General features: G+C 41.8%; 1 protein-coding gene across 1 annotated transcript in view; it reads left to right on the top strand.

The window, feature by feature from the left end:
• The first annotated feature begins 4,108 nt into the window (after positions 1-4,108).
• LOC109916048 (protein LYRIC-like) overlaps positions 4,109-19,175 on the top strand; it is an 89,121-nt gene continuing 74,054 nt past the window's right edge. The window contains exon 1 of the mRNA XM_048596798.1: positions 4,109-8,180. Coding sequence (XP_048452755.1) covers positions 7,848-8,180 — 333 coding nt within the window. The 5' untranslated portion in view covers positions 4,109-7,847. The remainder of the gene's footprint in view (positions 8,181-19,175) is intronic.

Here is a 19,175-nt window from a genome sequence, read left to right on the forward strand (position 1 = left end):
GTTCCCTCTCTCACCGCCTCGGGGCTGCCTGTTCCCTCTCTCACCGCTTCGGGGCTGCCTGTTCCCACTCTCACCGCCTCGGGGCTGCCTATTTTCACTCTCACTGCCGGTGAGATTTTATTGAATGATGGAACAGACTCAAGGGGCTGAATAGCCTGCTGTCCTCTGATTTGTATGTCTGGAACTATCCATTTGGAGGAAGCAAAAACGTTGAAACCCACAGTGACTTTGACATCTACAGGCAGGTAGTAGCAACCAGTATCGCAAGATCTGATGCCTTCAGCAATGAAATGACACATGTCTGTTACAATCTGTCTGGAAAGTTGCACTCTCCTGTCTTGGACTCCTCCAGGTATCTCTGTCTTCAGTGGTAAACCCAATGCAGAAAGTATAGCCTCCATTGCCTTCTCTTTCTTCTCCTGCGTCCTCCTACTGCTCAGAATTCCACCCTTCCTGTGGAGTGGGCTGTTGTACATTGCCACTGATCTCAAAATCTGAGGGTCACGTCCCCACTTGTTGCTGCATGGTCAGGCGTGGACAGGTGGCCAGCCTACTGCCCTTTGGCTGCCTTGCCTGCTGCTCTTCTACACATGATGCTGGCAAGTCCTGACTTCCTGCATTGTTCAAGCACTGACTACGCACTTTCCCTGCCACCCGTGCAGTGCCAAGGGCAAAAATAGAAATTGCTGGAGAAAGTGAGTAGGGCGGGCAGCATCTGAGGGGAGAAACAGAGTTCAGTGACCTTTCGTCAGAACGGAACGACAATGAGAGGGATGATGGTGAACAAGAAGAAAGAATTACAACAGAAATCCTTTCAGAGAGAGGGGAACAAAACTTCTTCAAGGTGAGCACATTTGGAAGAGAAGTGGCAATGATTAACCATTAAATAAAACAAAGAACTGTGGATGCTGGAAAACTGAATCACAAATGGAAATTGCTGGAGAAAATCAGCAGGTCTGGCAGAACTGTGGAGGGAAAGCAGAATAAAGTTTTCAGCTTCAGCAAACCTTCTTCAGTGCCAAGGGTATGTGTTTCCCAAAGATTAAGTCTCCATTGTACTGGCGACACTTTCAAAGGGCTGTGGTAATTCTGCCATGAATAGTTCCTTACTTTGTATCTATAAATGCTTTGCCCCAAACAGCATGTGCAATCCATGCAACCTGCAAAATTTTCAATATCCACCTTTCATCAGCTATTTTTTTAAAATTAACCTGGTCAGACATGGTACTGTGCAACACATCTCAGTGGCAAGTAGGATTTGAACTGGATCTCCTGGTTACCAGGGGCAGGGTTTATGGAGTTCGTAATGAGCTTTTTAACAAATGTAATTGCCCTTAATTGAGGAGCAGATGGCTTGCTGCCCTGGTAAACATTCTCTGCACCGGAACAGTGTCACAAAACTGAAATGCCAGCTGATACCAGTATATTTTGCCTTCATCTGCCTCCTTTTCTCACCTCAGCATGGGCTGAATATTCAGCGCCATTTCTACCCGCCATCGCTACTGCTTACTTCAATCATCATAACACTGCTGGTCTTACACTCCTCCCTCAGCTGCCTTATTTTACCTCTAGATTTAGGCTTTCAAACACTTTCCTGGCTGGGCTGGTATCTTGTAAAGCAGAAATCATTCAAAACTCTGCTGCCCATTCCCTAACTCACACTGTGTCCAATAAACCAATCATTCCCTGAATGACCTCACTGAGCAATATTCACACCCGGCCTGGCAACTTCACAATTTAAAAAAAAGACTCCTTTCTATTTTCAAATTCCTCTATGTTTTTGATCATCACTGTCTATAATCTTCTTCTGCCTTACCACTCTCTCTGACTTATGCTCATGCAGATCTCTGTTTTAATCACTTCATAATTGGTAGGTATGTCTTCGACTCTTTAAACGCTAAGCTATCAAATTCCACTCCTAAGTCTCTCTAACTCTCTATCCTCCTTTAGGATAATCCTTAATATCTTTGTTCAAGGTTTAAGCCAGCTGTCCAATTCCAATATATGTCTATGGAGAACATTTGGACATGTTATTAGATTAAAGGTACTATTAATTGCAAATTGTTTTTATCATTACCATGTTAGAACATCTTAAAATATCTCAAGGCCAATTTTATGAAATCGTGGCTGGCAAACCCCTGTTTTTTAAGGCGATTATGAGGCTGGTTGGCTTTAGGAGTGAGATATCTCTCAACCCCACCAATGAGAAAGCCTTTCAGATCACATGCCAAGCAGTGTGACCGATCGAGTTTCTTGGTCAGTCAATCCTGGGGAGAGTGATTTCCCAGTTGGAGCTGCTGGTAATCAGAGGCAGGCAGTTACTGTGAGCCGCTGTGCAACTTCAGGCTTTCGCCAGCGACTGGCTGTATATAGCGCAGTGAAAGAAAAGGAGCAGCATGAAGCTAAGTGGCATGTTTCAGGCAGGGGATCATGAGTTGTTGGTCGTGGTGGATGGGGTAGTGTTGGAGGTACCAGCTTTCAGCATCCACACTCCTGACCTTCCTCAATCCAACCCCATCACCCCAAAATTTGGGCAAATCTACGCTGCCACCTTCAACCCAGCAGCATCTGCCACTGTTGTAGTGGTCAAAAAGGTTCGCCATTTTCTCACCTGCTCATTAATGTGCTTGTTAATTGAACACTTAAGGACCTTAGTCCACTTTAGGTAGGGAAGGTTGCCATTAGTCTTCCTGCCCAGTACTTAATTCCCCAGGTGGCAGAAAAGGGGCAGTTATCTCACAGGTGAAAACCTGCCCGATTATTTGCCCTTCCTGCCACCTACCCCATCTCTTCTAGACATCACTGGCAAGGACACTTGTTTGGTATAGCATCTATCAGGAATTAAGGCTTGTGATCTCGGCAGCTTCAGGTTAACAGTCCTTAGTCATTCTGCAATAAGAACATTGCCAGTATGTCTCAGGGGAATAATTTTGACCAATCTACCATTCCTTCCATAATACATTGAACTCTTGAACTCAAAATCTTTAGATGCAGCGTTAAGTGTATGAGCTGAGTTGAATCAACACATCCTAAAGATTAGCTCTGTGTAGGCCTTAAAGTGAAAAACTCACTTAAAACTTTGTTCAATTAACAACTAATTTTCTGCTGCAACAGGCAATAAAATTGCTTCTGCCATCAGTTGAAGCAAAATATACACAATTGGACATTCTCATTGGGGTTTCTGAAGAACACTGATATTTCACGCCAAACATTAACTCTGTTTCTCTCTCCACAGATACTACTGGACCAGCTGAGTTTTTCCAGCACTGTTTCATATTTTAAGAATCCCGGTTGCTTCTGTTTTAGGGAAATTCTAAAGTGATCAATAGAAGGAATTTAACTTCACATATATGCACGTCATAACATGAAGGAAGTTTCAATTAGCCACCTTTTTTCTGCCTAAAGTTAACAATTAAAAGATGTCACTACCATAGATTTGTAGACATTTCAGAAATTTCGAACTACAAGTTAGCAAATCCCAAGTATGTACTCAAGCACTCCCATCTCCCTATGGTTTTACTGAGCCACTATACATGCATTCACAAATCTTGAGATCCTATTTAGCTGGCAATATGTGCAATCTTCATCCAAATAAAACTCAACTTGTCGAATAAGTCAAAATGAATAAAGGCCAAAGTTTATTTTGTTTATATCTTTCCAGCTTCATGGCAAATAAAATGATGGAACAAACTCAGTGACGAATGTTCTGAAAACAGAAATTTGATCCCTACAGTGCAGGAGTACATTCTGCAACCTCACTTTAGAAATACTATTTTTAGACACTAATGTAATCTGTTGATACCAATTTCAGCTTTTCCCTGTCTTGAAAAGAAACAATGGAATAACAAAATACTTAATACAAAAGGGATCCAACATTCTTAAAATATTTTTGAAGGAATAACTGCAAAGAGAACTCATTCCTGTTTGGTAATTTCTGTCACTGTGATAGATAACATGAAAATAATTTGACACCTATTTAACAAGTTCCACTGTCTATGTGAAGCCACCTGCGAGACGCATGACTCAGTCAGAAGATGTGTCTAGTCAACACATCGATATTTTCAGAAACAAGCTCAAAGTTTTAAAAAGTGATCGACAATAATTTTCATTTATATAATGCGTTTAACATAGGAAAACATTCTCCTACATTTGCAGAAACATAATCAGATAACAAGAATAAGGAGATATCAGGAGCCATGATTTATAGCTTAGTTAATTTCTTTTCGTAATTCACCTGTGGGACATGGTGTTACTGGCAGGCCAGTAGTTATTGCCTATCCCTAACTGTATTTGAACTGAGCGGCTTGCTAGGCTGTTTAGAGGGCAGTTAAGAGTCAATCACATTGCTGTGGGTCTAGAGTCACTTGTAGGCCAGACCAGGTTAAGTATGGCAGTTTAATTCCTGAAAGGGCATTAATGAACCAGATGGGTTTTTCCCATTATCAGCCAAGGTTTCATGGTCATCAATAAATTCTTAATCCCAGACTTTTTAAAAAATCATTAAATTCAAATTCTAACATCTGCCTTGGCGGGATTATAACCCAGATCCCCAGAACATTAGCTGAGTTTCTGAATGAATAATCTAGTGACAATATCACTCGGCTTTCACCTCCCCTCAGAATGAAAGGTTTTAAAGAGGGTGTTAAAGAACAGAAAGAAGTAGAGAGACAGAAAAAAAATTGAGGAAGGGAAGCCTGAAGGATAACGTATATGCAGACACCCACAACTCGGGATTCTCCAGACTGCTATCTTAATGTGTAGGCATCAGTGTTGGCTTGAAACACATGATAAAGCACTCAGCTCAGGTAAATAGAACAGTGACTATGAACAGTTTAATCTAGCCTGAGATTTTTGCAGTTCTGAAGAAGAATCATTGGACTCGAAACATTAACTCAAGCTTCTCACTCCAGATGCCGCCAGACCTCCAGCATTTTCCGTTTTAATTCAGCTCTCAAGCATCCTCAGTAACACACAATTCCTACAGAGTGGAACCAGGCTGTTTGGCCTATCAAGTCCACACCAAACCTCTGAACAGCATCCCATCCAGTCCCACCCCATCCCTGTAACCCTGCATTTCCCATGGCTAATCCACCTAGCCTGCAACATCCCTGGGACACTATGGGCAATTTAGTATGGCCAATCCATCGAACCTGCACATCATTGGACTGTGGGAGGAAACCGCAGGACCCAGCAGTTTCTACTCACGCAGACACGGGGAGAATATGCAAACTCCACACAGTCACCCAAGGCTGGAATCGAACCCAGGTGCCTGCCGCTGTGAGGCAGCAGTACTAACCACTGAGCGTCATATTTTGCTTTTATTATTGTTTCCTTACAGCTATGTGCAAACATTAAGCAAACAAAATGCAAAACGCTGGAGTGGCTAAAACAAGGTTAAATAGTGATGATACACCAATGTTGGAGATTCAATTTACCATGCCATAAAGTAGAACACAAACTTCATTCCAGATGCAATCTCAAGTGTATATGGTGAGCTGTTATACAGAGACATGTGATTTTTCCCATGGAGTGGGAGAGACTCATTTTACACAATCCTTGCACACCTTCTGGATACTACCTTCTTGGTTGTTTAGCTAGACGGTAGGTACTAGAACCCCATTGGATTTAATAGCCCCAGTACTGAAACACAATAGAAAAACATTGAGTCATATCCATAACTGTTATCAGAAGCACCACTGATCCAAATGTTCCAAATCTTCCTACCTCAAGCTGAAGATGAATTCCTTTAACTGTCTAGGAATAAAGATCATGTGACAGCGGTTATTTTACCTCAACACAGATAGTTTGGCGCCAATCTAAACATAAATGGGTGGAAATCTTTTTCTAGGCTGTAATGATCCAGTTTGAAGCAAATCTCAGGGAGTACGGCAGAAGACTGCCCTTGCTTCGAGACATATGTGCAATAAAGGACTAAACATCTCAAAATGGCCAAGTCCCAGCCCGCCATTTTCAGTTCAGTAACATTAGTAACTGTAAAACCCACAACTTTGTAATTCACACTCTTGTCAATGACGTCTCAATGCATGTAGCTTGAATTACAGAAAAGGAATTCTTAATGCATTAAAAAAAATGTATTTTTAAACTGAATAGCCCAGGGATAGAGAAATGGCATAGGTGTGTTAGGACTAAAGGTAATAATTGAAGTAATAATGATCTGGTGTAATGATATTGTAAGTGTCATCATAATTTTTTCTGGCTGACAATTTAGAAAAATACCAGAATGTAGAAGGTGGTGTTTGTAATTTCACTAATTATGTAAATTAAATTAAATTAAATTTCCGTATCTGGACCACGCTAGTGGTGTGAACTCCTACACTATTGTCATGCTCTCTCCAAGTATTCCCGTTCTAGACTTTGTGCAGATGAATTGTTCTTATAGGTATTTTTGACAGTGTTGCTGGTGAACACACGAGTCAAAGCGTAAAGCAATCTACAGCAAGTCGTTTTTCTAAATGTTATATTTTGCAAATTAAAAAAAAAAGACCCTTCAGGAGCAGAGAGACGAAGCCTTCCCACAATGCGAGTGAGGTTGCACATCCTTCGATACATCCGTGTGTCTGCATGTTTTACGGCATTTTGAAAACGCAACCTACGATGCAAAAACAAAATTACCGCTCGAAACATATTCAGATTGTCTTTTTCCTTTGTTAATGCAAATTTGCGACTGTTACTTTGGTATTTCCATTAGCATATGATTTATCTGCTTTGCTGGATGTTGCGTTTAATTCCCAGGGCTCCAGTGTTCATCCTGTATCTTACAGACAAGCAACCTGTACTCTCTAAATGCCATCGATTGCCGGGGTGGTAAAATAAATCGAGTTCAGTCGATTGCAATTGTCCAATCGACATTACCATCATGTAAGCGGCTGATGGAAGCAGTTCCCCTCCTACTCCCCAGACAGTTATTACATTTTACACAAATCGACACACACAAATGGAAAGCCTCTCCCTTCATCACAGTCAGCCCTGCAAATAAAGAATTAATTTGCAACAAAAAATTAAATAGAAATTGCTGGAGAAACTTAGCAGGCCTGGTAGCACCTCTGTGGAGAAAACAGAGTTCACGTTTCGATCCTCTTTTTGGAAGTGTATCCTTCTTTGTCTCAAATTTTATTTTTTTTTGCAAAAACAGAAATTGCAGGAGAAGCTCAGTCGATCCGGCAGCATCTGTGAAGAGAGAAGGCAGAATTAATTAATGACGCGTCTTCGTAACTGCATTCTCCTTTGTTTTCAGATTTTAGCTTTGCATAAATATAAACTGCCGGAGAAGTTCGGCAGCATCTGTGGAGAGAGAAAGCACAGTTCACGTTTCGAGTCCAGTGAGCCCTTCTTTTCGGAAGTGCATCCCTCTTTGTAATAGATTTTATTTTTGCGAAAAGAAATTGCTGAGAAGCTTAGCAGATCCGGCAGCAACTGTGGAGAGAGAGAGAGAGAGAGAGAGGAAAGCAAGAGTTCACGTTTCGAGTCCAGTGAGCCCTTCTTTGCAGAACTGCACCCTCCTTTGCTTTAAATTTTTTTTTTGCAAACTGTGTTTTTGGACGGTTTGATCTTTCATGGCCACCGTCATGTGTGCAGTAGCACGCACAAGTTGAGGCATTGCAGGAAGAAAAGTTTGGGCAGACCCCGTTTGCTCTGCTTTCCTCTCTCCCTCCGCCTGCGGGAAGTGGAGCTTTTTTTTGCGTTTGTGTGTGGCAGCTCGCGGGCAGCATCGCCCCGCGCGCGCCCGGCCTGTCCCGGGCTCAGGTTCCAATTTGGAACGTTAGGTCGTCCAACGGCCTCCCCGTTCCCCAGGGGAACGTCCCGCTCGGCCCCATTGTTCCTTCGCCATGCTCGAGCCGCTCGCGCGCTGGCTGCAGGTGCTGCTGCTGCGGGGCAGCGAGTGGCTGCTCGGAGGCGGTCTCTCTGATCCCGGTCTCGGTGCTTCACCCGCGACCGCTCTCCGCCTGCTGCCGGGCGCCTCCGCCGCCGTCGTGCTGCTGGCGGCTGCCGTCGTCGTCGTTGTTGTTGTTTTCCTCCTCCAGGGTCGAGGCCACGCCGCCGCCAGCCGGGCCCCGCCGGTTGAGGAGCGCTCGCTGCTCGGGGAAGCCGCGACGCCTCCCTGGAAGAAGCCGAGGCAGCACGAAGAGGCGAGGAAGAAGAGGAGGAAGGAGAAAGCGAAGGTGAGAAGAAAGGGGGTGGGTTGGGGGCAGTCAAAATAAAAACAAAGAACTAAAGGGCACGGCGGGGGTTAGGTAGGAAATTAAACAGTGTGTAGCACGGTGGGAGCTGGTCATTTCCAAAGTAGCACAGTGTGAGTTTTGACTGAACAAGACACTGATGGGGGTGTGTAGTCTGCGCTCACCGTTACTCTTAAATACACAAAAACATAGCAATTGGGAATCTGTGATAGCAGGGCTTTCACCTTCTGGGCCTGTGGAATGGACATTGGAAATAAATATAATTCAGCAGTTAACAATAGTGTATCCTTAACAAGAAACCGAAATTGCTCGAAAGGCTCGGCAGGTCTGGCATCATCTGTGGATTTCCCTCCACAAATACTGCCAGACCTGCTGAGCTTTTCTAGCAATTTCTGCCTTTGTTTCTAGTTTACAGCATCTGCAGTACTTTCGGTTTTTATAGGATATCCTTATTTATTTCCAAGAGGATGTCCAGTAATTGTCAAGTCCTGTGTGTTGGAGAAATACATGGTTTGCTCCTCTTTGTTTTACGTGCATGCAAGAATATCTTGACTGATGTGAGTGGGCAATTCATTTTGCATATATCTGTAATAATGGCATAATAGACATATTCAGATAATCCTGTCTTTCATGTTGCCTGTGGGGTTTATTCCACAAATAAAAGTTTCTGTCTGCAAATATAGGTATATCTGGGGAGTTGCACTCTTCAATTTTTTAAATCAGTACGGAATTAGTATTTACTATGAATAAATGAATGAATGAAAAAAAAATGCAGATGCAGAGAATGCCAGAAAAACCTATTGTCTAGCAGCATCGATTTTGGTTTGATTTATTGTCACGTGTGTCTAAGTACAGTGAAAAGCTTCGTTTGAAAGTAGTACAGGCAGATCATAGTAAGCAAGGATGTATGGATCATAGGGTTAAAAAAAATGTTGGACAGTAAGGCATACACGTTACACCGCACAGGATGAGCGCTAGGCAAGATCACCATTAACAAGATCAGCAAAAGTTAGACATTCCATTCACTAGTCTAATAACGGCAAGGAAGAAGCTTTCTTGAACCTGCTGGATGTGTTCAGTATTCTGTATCTTCTGCCTGACAGAGAGGTTGTACGAGAGCATAACCAGGGTGGGATGGGGTTTTGATGATGTTGGCAGCCTTTCTGCGGCAGCGAGCCATGTAAATCGAATCCATGGACAAGAGGTTGGCTTCCGTAATGGTATAGGCTGTGCACACCACCTTCTGTAGTTTCTTATGGTCCTGGGCAGAGCAGTTACCGTTTCAGGCCGTTGTGCACCCGGACAGTATGCTTTCTGTGGTACATCTATAAAAGTTGGTGAGGGTCCTTATGGATATGCCAAATTTCCTGAGCTGCCTGAGGAAGGAGAGGCATTGTTGTGCCTTCTTGACCATTTCATCTATTTGGGAAGTCCAGGACAGGTTGTTGGTTATTGTCACTCCGAGGAACTTGACGCTCTCCACACTGTTAATGTCCGCTCTGTTGATGTAGATGGAGGCATGTTCTCCACCTTTCTTTCTGAAGTCAGTGATCAGTTTTTTAGTTTTTCTGACATTGAGAGAGAGATTGTTATCATTGCAACATGTGACCAAGCCCTCTATCTCCTTTCTGTATTATGCCTCATCGTTGTTTGATATCTGTCCTACCATGGTGCTGTGGGCAGCGAACTTGAAGATGGTGATCATTCAGAATTTGGCAACACAGTCATGGGTGCACAGGGAGTACAGTAGGGGGCTGAGGATGCATCCCTGGGAGGGCTCCAGTGTTGAGTGTTAGAACATAGAACAGTACAGGCCCTTTGGCCCACAATGATACGATAATTGCTCTGCCCAGGACCGTATGAAACTACAGAAGGTGGTGTGCAGAGTGTTATCATGGAAGAGGTGCAATCGTCTGTCTTCACTGATTGATTGCGGTCTATGGGTCAGGAAGCTGAGGATCCAGTTACATTAAGTAGAGTCAAGCCCTATGTCCCTGAGTTTTGAGATCAGTCTGGAGGGGATAATGGTGTTGAAGTCAGAACTGTGGTTGATGAGCAGGAGTCTGACGTAGATGTTCTTGTTGTCCAAATGTTCCAGGGATGAGTGCAAGGCTAAGGAAATGGTGTCCGCTGTGGACCTGTTATGTCGGTAGGCAAATTGAAGGGGGTGGAGGCAGGCTGGGAGACTAGAGTCGATGTTGGCCATGACTAGCCTCTTGAAACACTTCATGATTATGGAGGTTGGAGCCGCTGGGTGGTAGTCATTAAGGCACATTGCATGGTGGCATCTTTAGAGAGAAGCAGAGTTAACATTTCGAGTCCAGTATGACTTCTTCAGAACTCCTGAAGATATTCTAAAAAAGAACCGTCCAGGCTTGAAACGTTAACTCCTGTTTCTGTATCCAAAGATACAGCCAGACCTGCTGAGTTTATCCAGAATTTTCTGTATTTCTTTCAGTACTTACCATGATCTTGCACCTCAGCAGCCTTTAGCCATGTTATATAAATATATGTATATTCTTTTATTGTGCCTTTTGTTTCCTAATCAGCCTGTTCAAAGACGTTATTGCATACTGCTGGAGCAAGTGGGACTTGAACCCGGGCCTCATCGTCTAGACATAGGGACACTACCACTATGCCACAAGTGGGCCGACAACAGATTTCCTTCCCTGAATGGGACATTGATGAACCCCAATGGGGTTTAAGCTGCAATCAACGATAATTTTTCATGGTCTCTGTGACAAGCTTCCGATTCAAGATTCATTCATCAAATACAAATTCCACCAGAGATCCTGGTGGGTGAGGGAAGCTCTGCATTACTCGTTTCATTTTTTTTATTCATTTGTGGGATGTGGACATCGCTGGCTAGCCAGCATTTCTCGCCCATCACTAGTTGCCCTTAAGAAGGTGGTGGTGAGCTGCCTTCTTGAACCGCTGCAGTCCACCAGCTGTAGGTTAACCCATAATACTATTAGGGGGGGAGTTCCAGGATTTTGACCCAGCGACAGTGAAGGAACGCTGATATATTTCCAAGTCAGGATGGTGAGTGACTTGGAGGGGAATTTGGAGGTGGTGGTGTTCCCATATGTCTGCTGCCCTTGTCCTTCTAGATGGAAGTGGCCTTGGGTTTGGAATGTGCTGTCTGAGGATCTTTTGGTGAATTTCTGCAGTGCATCTTGTAGATAGTACCAACTGCTGCTACTGAGTGTCGGTGGTGGAGGGAGTGGATGCTTGTGGATGTAGTGCCAATCAAGTGGGCTGCTTTGTCCTGGATGGCATCAAGCATCTTGAGTGTTGTTGGGGCTGCACTCATCCAGGCAAGTGGGGAGAATTCCATCACACCCCTGACTTGTGCCTTGTGGATGGTAGACAGGCTTTGAGGAATCAGGAGGTGAGTTACTTGCCGCAGTATTCGTAGCTTCTGACCTGCTTTTGTTGCCACTGTGTTTATGTGATGAGTCCAGTTGAGTCTCTGGTCAATGATAACCCCCAGGATGTTAATAGTGGGGGATTCAGTGATGGTAACACCACTGAATGTCAAGGGACAGTGATTAGATTGTCACCAATAAGAGACAATCATAGTCTGCCATTTGTGGCACAAATGTCACTTGCCACTTGTCAGCCCAAACCTGAATATTGTCCAAATCTTGCTTCATTTGAACGTGGACTGCTTCAGTATTTGAGGAGTTGCGAATGGTGCTGAACATTGTGCAATCATCGGCGAACATCCCCACGTCTGACCTTATGATGGAGGGGAAGGTCACTGATGAAGCAGCTGAAGATGATTGGGCCGAGGACACTAACCTGAGGAACTCCTGCAGAGATGTGCTGCAGCTGAGATGATTGACTTCCAACAACCACAACCATCTTGTTATGTGTCAGATATGACTCCAACTACCAGAGATTTTGTCCCCTGATATCCATTGATTCCAGTTTTGCTAGGGTTCCTTGATGCCACACTTGGTCAAATGCAGCCTTGATGTCAAGGGCTGTCACTCTCATCCCACCTCTGTGGAATTTAGCTAATGACATTACCACTGGGCCACTGCCATAATAATACACTTACACATGTGCAGAAGAGATTAGTCACATTTAGAATGGCAGTGATCAGTGACATTTTCACTTCTCTGTTGATACTTTGACAGCCATTAATGATAGTTTACTTATATTTTAAAACGAGAGACCACATTTTCATTCTGGAAGGTGCCTGTTGTGAAGTTAGGTAGAGTACTTGTGAATTGAAAGGCAGGACGTTAGAATTTGGTGTTTGTAAACTGCAATGTGTGATCGCTTTAAAAGATGATGTGCTTTTTTTCTATGTTTAGAGATTCAAAAAGAAGGTTTGTGGGTTTACAGGCGCACAGAGCATCTGAATTGAAACATTTGTATCAAAAGGCTGTACTGCTAGCAAGGAAAACAGCATTTTTACCAAGACAACAGGTTTTCGAATTTAGCCAATTATTTTAAACTAGCTCCTTAGATACCAAAAACCAATTAAATTTAAATCTGATGGTTTTAACAACATAGGTCCAATCCTGTTTTGAGAAATTGATACGTCATCTGGGTATAAAAGATACAAGCATTTGGAAAATCAGGGGAGAGCCAACTGTCATTTGTCAAGAGAACAGCTTTCAGCTCTAAAAGGAAGAATCACTGGCTCTCTCAGAGCTCTCTAAGGCTTAGAGTAAAGCTCCATCTAAATTAAAGGTACCTACAGCACAAATAGTTAATGCTCCTAACAAAAGAATTCGACAGAAGGCGTTCCTGATAGAAGGATTCACCAAGAAGGCGTTCCTGACACAAGAATTTGCTGGAGAAGACACAGAACATTCAGGAAGATGTAACCTGGCTGTAATTTCAAGATACTAAATTCTAATTTTTTTAAATTTAGTTTGAGTGCCACTTATATTTATTGGAACAGCATAACATTAGAATCTTCTTTTATCCAGGAATGATTAGTAATTAGAAGGGATTTATTCGGTTTGTTAATAGTTTAGTTCATTTGTTCACTATTAGAGTTAGATAAATAAGTTGTTACTTGTTGATTATAAAGTGAGTGTCAGGGGTTTATTTTATTTAACCACTCCTTTATATCAGAGTGGGGACTGTTTTAACAGATTATAGGGCGAGGTGCGCCTCTCTGGGTGCTTTGGTTTTAGTTATCAGAGGGGGTAGTTGACCTCCACTTTATAACACTGACACGGGTCCAGGATCTGGGCAGATCAGGGCCGGGATTTCAATGGATATGGATGGATCTGGACAGACTTAAACAGACTTGGGGATTAGTGTCCTAGATCTTTAAATAAAACTTGGATAAGAAGTGAAAAATCTGTTTAAGTTTGGTTACTTGTTGGTTAAATCAAAAGTGTGGTAATGGCTGTTTCAGTGACTAAAAGTTATCTGGAGGTGGAAGAAGTGACTTCGGGAGTGTTACGAAAGGTGAGCAAGGAAAAGCTGCTGGAATTAGCAGACAAGTTGGCGTTGGGGTTGTAATAGCTCAACATTTAAATTCGCTGGAAAGACCATCACAATCTTTGGAAATGGCTAGAATTCAATTGCAGGCGAAGCAGTTTGAACAGGAAAGGGAACTGTTTGAATTACAGTTACAAGCAGAGGAAAGACAGAAAGAAAAAGAGAAGAAAGGGAGAAAGAGAGCGAATTTGAACCTCGGAAGTTGCAAATTAGACAGATACCCGACTTAAAATGATGGAAATGAAGGTAGAAGATAGGTTTAGTGAGGAGGAGAGTGATGATGAGCAATTTATATACACAAATATTTCAATTCATTACCAAAATTCAATGAAAAAGATGTAGAAGGCGTTTTCATTTCCTTCAAGAAATTGGCTAAACAGATGAACTGGCCAGAGACAGGGTGGGTAAAGTTAATTCGGACCAAGTTATAGGTAGGGCTATTGAGGTGTTTGCATCACTGTCAGAAATGGTGTCATTGTCTACTAATTGATACCAGAAGCATATAGACAACAGCTCAGAAATATAAGAAAGGAACCAGGTCAGACTTGTATTGAGTTTGAAACAATTAACAAAGCAACTTCGATAGATGAGTGAGAACATTAAAGAAAGAAAAGACATATGAGGATCTTAGAGATGTTATTCTGCTGGTGGAGTTTTAAAACTCACTTGTAGAAGTGATAAGAACGCAAGTTGAGGAACAGAAAGTTAAAACAGTGAGAAGAGCTGCAGAGATGGCGGATGAATACACATTAGTGCATAAATCAAAATCTAACTTCTGACAGCCATTTCATTCCGTGAGGGATAGAAATTGGGAAAAAGGGAGATCCTTCAATGAAAAACAAAAAGTAGATCACACTAGGAAAGTTTACCACATGTGAAAAAAGAAATCTCAAAAGATGGAAAAGAGGTAAAAGACCTCAGGTGTTTTCACTGCAATAATTTGGGACACACAAAGTAACAGTGCTTGTGGTTTAAAAGAGGCACTGGGGGGGGGAGAAAGAGAACGTGGTAAAAGTGGCTAAACCAGCGGGATTAGTTGAGGTAATGAAGGAAATCGCACGAGAAATCGATGAGCTGCAGGAGGGTGCACAGCCTAGTCACGGGCTGGATAGTGAGATGGTGCCTGATCTTTTCAAAGACTTCACCTGGGTGGGTAAGGTTTACTGAGGTAAAACAGGGGAGTAGGTAAAGAAGTTAAAATATTGAGAGATATGGGAGCTGCTCAGTCTCCAGTAGTAAGAATTGAAAATATTTGCACTCCTTCTGAAATGTTGCCCGAAAGAGTGGTAATCTGTGGAATAAATGGAGAGAGAATTGGTGTTCCCCTGTGTAAGAGAAGGCTGGAAAGCCCAATCAAGACTGGGGAAGTGATAGTGGGAGTGATTGAAAGTGTGGTTATTCCAGGAATACAGTTTGTTCTTCAAAACGATATAGCTGGATCAAAGGTGGGAGTGATTGCCTGTTGTAGCAGATAGGCAGAAAGAAAACTAGTGAACTGAGAAGTTAAAAGGAAAATACCCTGGAATTTATCCAGACTCTGTGGTGACAAGATCCCACAGCCATGAGCTAAAACAAAAGAGCAAGGTGAAGGCGTTGAGATCCAGTTATCTGACACCCTGTGTGATAAAATGGTAAAGAAAAGCCTAAGCAGGTAGAGGATCAAGCAGAGATATTTAGTTCTGAAAGAGTAATGGACCTACAACAAAAATATGAGATGATAAAGGATTTATATCATAAAGCAAACTCAGAAAAGACATCAGAATGTATTCCAGAATGTTATTACCTTAAGGCGGAAATGGAGACCTTGGCAGGTTAGTGCAGATGAGAAATGGGTGGAAGTTCACTAGATTGTGTTGCCAGTAGAATACAGACAGGACATATTGCGGGTAGCACACAAATTACTTTTAGGAGATCATCCAGGAGTGAGGAAGAGTCAGGCTAAGATACAGAAGCATTTCTATTGGCCTGGATTACATAAGGATATGGTTGAATTTTGCTGTACCTGTCATACGTGACAGATGCTAGGAAAATCACAGGTAGTGATAAAACCAATGCCTTTGATGGCAATTCCTGCATTTGAAGAACCTTTCACAGGGGTTATGATTGATTGTGGTAGGTCCCCTCCCTAGACCAAAAGTGGGAACCAATATTTACTAACCATAATTGACGTGTCTACCAGGTTTCTGGAGATAATTCCATTATGGAATGCCAAGGCAAAAAAGGTGGTGGTGGAGTTGCTTGCTTTCTTTACCTGTTATGGACTGCCCAGAGAGATTCAGTCAGACCAAGGATCCAATTTAACTGCCAATTTATTTAAGGAGGTCATGGATAATTTAGCCATTAAACACTTTAAATCTAGTAGGTACCATCCTGAATCCCAGGAATCATCAGACCCTAAAGACGATGCTGAGGGCATTGATTGGGATAAAGGTATCCCATTTATGTTATTTGAGATGCTTCAAATGAATCAACTGCGTTTCCTCCATTTGAATTGATATTCAGACACAAAGTAAGAGGGCCTTTAAAATTAATTAATGAACTGTCGATAGGTCTGAAGTCAGAGATCTCACAGTTGGAACGTGTACCTGAATTGAGAGAAAGATTAAACAGAGTAGGTGAATTAGCTAGTCAACATTTGAAAGTGGCACAGCACATAATGAAGCAAGAAGCAGATAAGAAATCTAAAATTTGTACATTTGCCCGCGGGGATAAAGTAGTGGTGCTGTTACCATTGGTAAAAGATCCCTTCAAAGCAAGGTTTCGTGGTCCCTATCAGATTGAGAAGAAGTTCAGTCAGGTGAATTATCTGGTAAAGATGCCATATAGGGAAAAAAAGATTATTGGGTTTGTCATGTGAACATGCTGAAACTTTACTATGACAGGGAAAGAGATCTGGAGAAACAGGTATTAGTTACTGCCACTCAGAATGAGGAATCAAATCCAGATGATGTAGATTTTGATGTGCCTCAGAATAAATTGACTAATGAGGAAGTTGTTAATGAATAGGATAGGATAGTGAATTATCTGTCTTAGGAACAGAAAACTGCATTCAAAGACTGTGAGGACATATGTAGAAATAGAATGGGGAGCACTAATACCAGAGAGATTGACTTCAGGAATGCTGTTCTGATAAAACAACACTTCTACAGGCTTAATTCTCTCAAAGCAGCGCAGGTACAGAAGGAAGTGGAAACGATGCTGCAAGAAAACATCATAGAGCCAAGTCAAAGCAAGTGATTTCGCCAATCATGTTGGTTCCCAAACCTGATGGTACTCAATGATTCTGCGTAGATTATCGGAAGGTCAATGCCATGACCAAATCTGACTCCTACCCATTTCCAAGGCTGGAGGACTGAGGAAAAGTAGGACAAGCCACCTACATCGCAAAGTTGGACTTGCTTTGCGGTTACTGGCAAGTACCTTTGTCGGAGAGAGCAAAAGAAGTTTCTGCTTTTGTAACTTCAAATGGGCTATATCAATTTGAAGTCATGCCCTTTGGAATGAAAAAACACACCTGGCACTTTTCAAAGACTTATGAACAGAGTTGTGGCAGGATTGACTAGTTGTGCCATCTATATGGATGACTTAGTAATCTTTACCCATTTGTGTAAAGATCACATGGAGCATTTGGCAGAGCTCTTTGAGAGACTATTGAAGGCAAAGTTGCTCATAAACTTGTCAAAAACAGAATTTGTGAAGGCAGAAGTGACATTCTTGGGGCACAACATCGGACACGGAGGGATAACACTGAGGAACGTGAAGATGAAGGCAATCGAGGAATTTCCAAGACCATCCTCAAAGAAGGAAGTGCTACGATTTTTAGGATTGAGCGGATTCTACAGGAAGTGTGTGCCAAACATTAGTAGCGTGATGGCACTACTGACAGATTTTGTTTAAAAAAGAACTCAAAATTTTGGTGGATAGTACAATGCCAGGAGGCATTTGAAAATTTAAAAGCAGTATTACCCACTGCACTAGTTTTAGCCACACTAAATTTCTTGAAACTATTTAAAGTTGCTATCAATGCAAGCAATATAGGGGTTGGAGTTTTGTCATTACAGGGAGATGATTGTGGAATTGAAAGGCCAATCAGTTATTTTTTCCAAAAAACTCAATATCCACCAGAAAAATATTTAACCATTGAAAAAGAGTTATTGAGTTTGGTACTGGCCTTACAACATTTTAATGTTTACGTTGCAGAGAATGCATCAGAGAGGGTAGTGTATAACGATCATGATCCTTTAACATTTCTGGAAAGATGTAAGGATAAGAACACCAGATTATTTCATTGGAGTCTACATTACAAACATTTAATTTACATATTGCACACCATGAAAATGTTATTGTGATGCTTTATTGCGGGTTTGAAAGAAAAATGTTTATATAAGATAGAAGTGATAGTGTTCAATGTTGTATATATGTAGAATTAGTATGAGATGTATAACTCTAGGTTAATGAAGTAGGGATCTAGTAATAATGGCTTTAAGGTTTAGAAAAGAGAAAAAAAGCCATCTTTTCATAATGATGGTTCTTTATTTTTCTTAAGCGGGGGGAAGTGTTGTGAAGCTGGGTAGAGTACTTGTGGTTTGGAAGGCAGGGCGTTAGAATTTGGCATTTGTAAAATGCTAATGGAATGCAGTGATGTGTTTTTTTTTTGCTTATAGATTCATAAAGGATGTCGTTGGGTTTGTAGGTGCACAGAGCATCTAAATTGAAACCTTTATATCAAAACGCTGTACCATTAGCAGGCAAAGCAGCATTTTTACCAAGACAGCAGGTTTTTGAATTTAGCCGATTAATTTAAACTAGGCCCTTTGATACCAAAAATCGATTAATTTATATCTGATTGGAATAACATAGGACCAATCCTATTTTGAGAAATTGATATGTCATCAAGGGTATAAAAGATGAGGACATTTGGAAAATTGGAGAGCCAACTGTCATCCGTCAAGAGAACAGCTCTCGGCTCTAAAAGAAAGAATCACTGGCTCTCACAGAATTCTCTAAGGCTTGGAGCAAGCACCATCTAAATTTATAGGTACCTACGGCACTTAGTTTATGTTCCTGACAAAAGAATTCGACCGAGAGGGCGTTCCTGACAGAAGAATTATTGGAGAAGACACAGAACATTCAGGAAGACGTAACCTGGCTGTAATTTCAAGATACAAATTCTACTTTTTTTTATTTTGGTTTATATAAGGAGGACTTGTATTTATTGGAAGAGCATACCATTAGAATCTTGTTTAATTTGGAATAGTTAGTAGTTAGAAGGGAATTATTTGGTTTGTTAATAGTTTAATTAATTTGTTCACTGTCAGAATTAGATAAATAAGTTGTTACTTGTTGATTGTAAAGTGAGTGTCAGGGTTTATTTTATTTAACCACTCCTTTATAGCAGATTGGGGGCTGTTTTAACAGATTATATAGCAAGGCGTGCCTCTTTAGGTGTTTTGGTTTTAGTTATTGGAGGAGGGAGTTGACCTCCACTTTATAACATGGCAAAGG

The sequence above is a fragment of the Rhincodon typus genome, chromosome 5 (genome assembly GCF_021869965.1).
Source record: "Rhincodon typus isolate 14 chromosome 5, sRhiTyp1.1, whole genome shotgun sequence".
In the NCBI taxonomy this organism is placed as follows: domain Eukaryota; kingdom Metazoa; phylum Chordata; class Chondrichthyes; order Orectolobiformes; family Rhincodontidae; genus Rhincodon; species Rhincodon typus.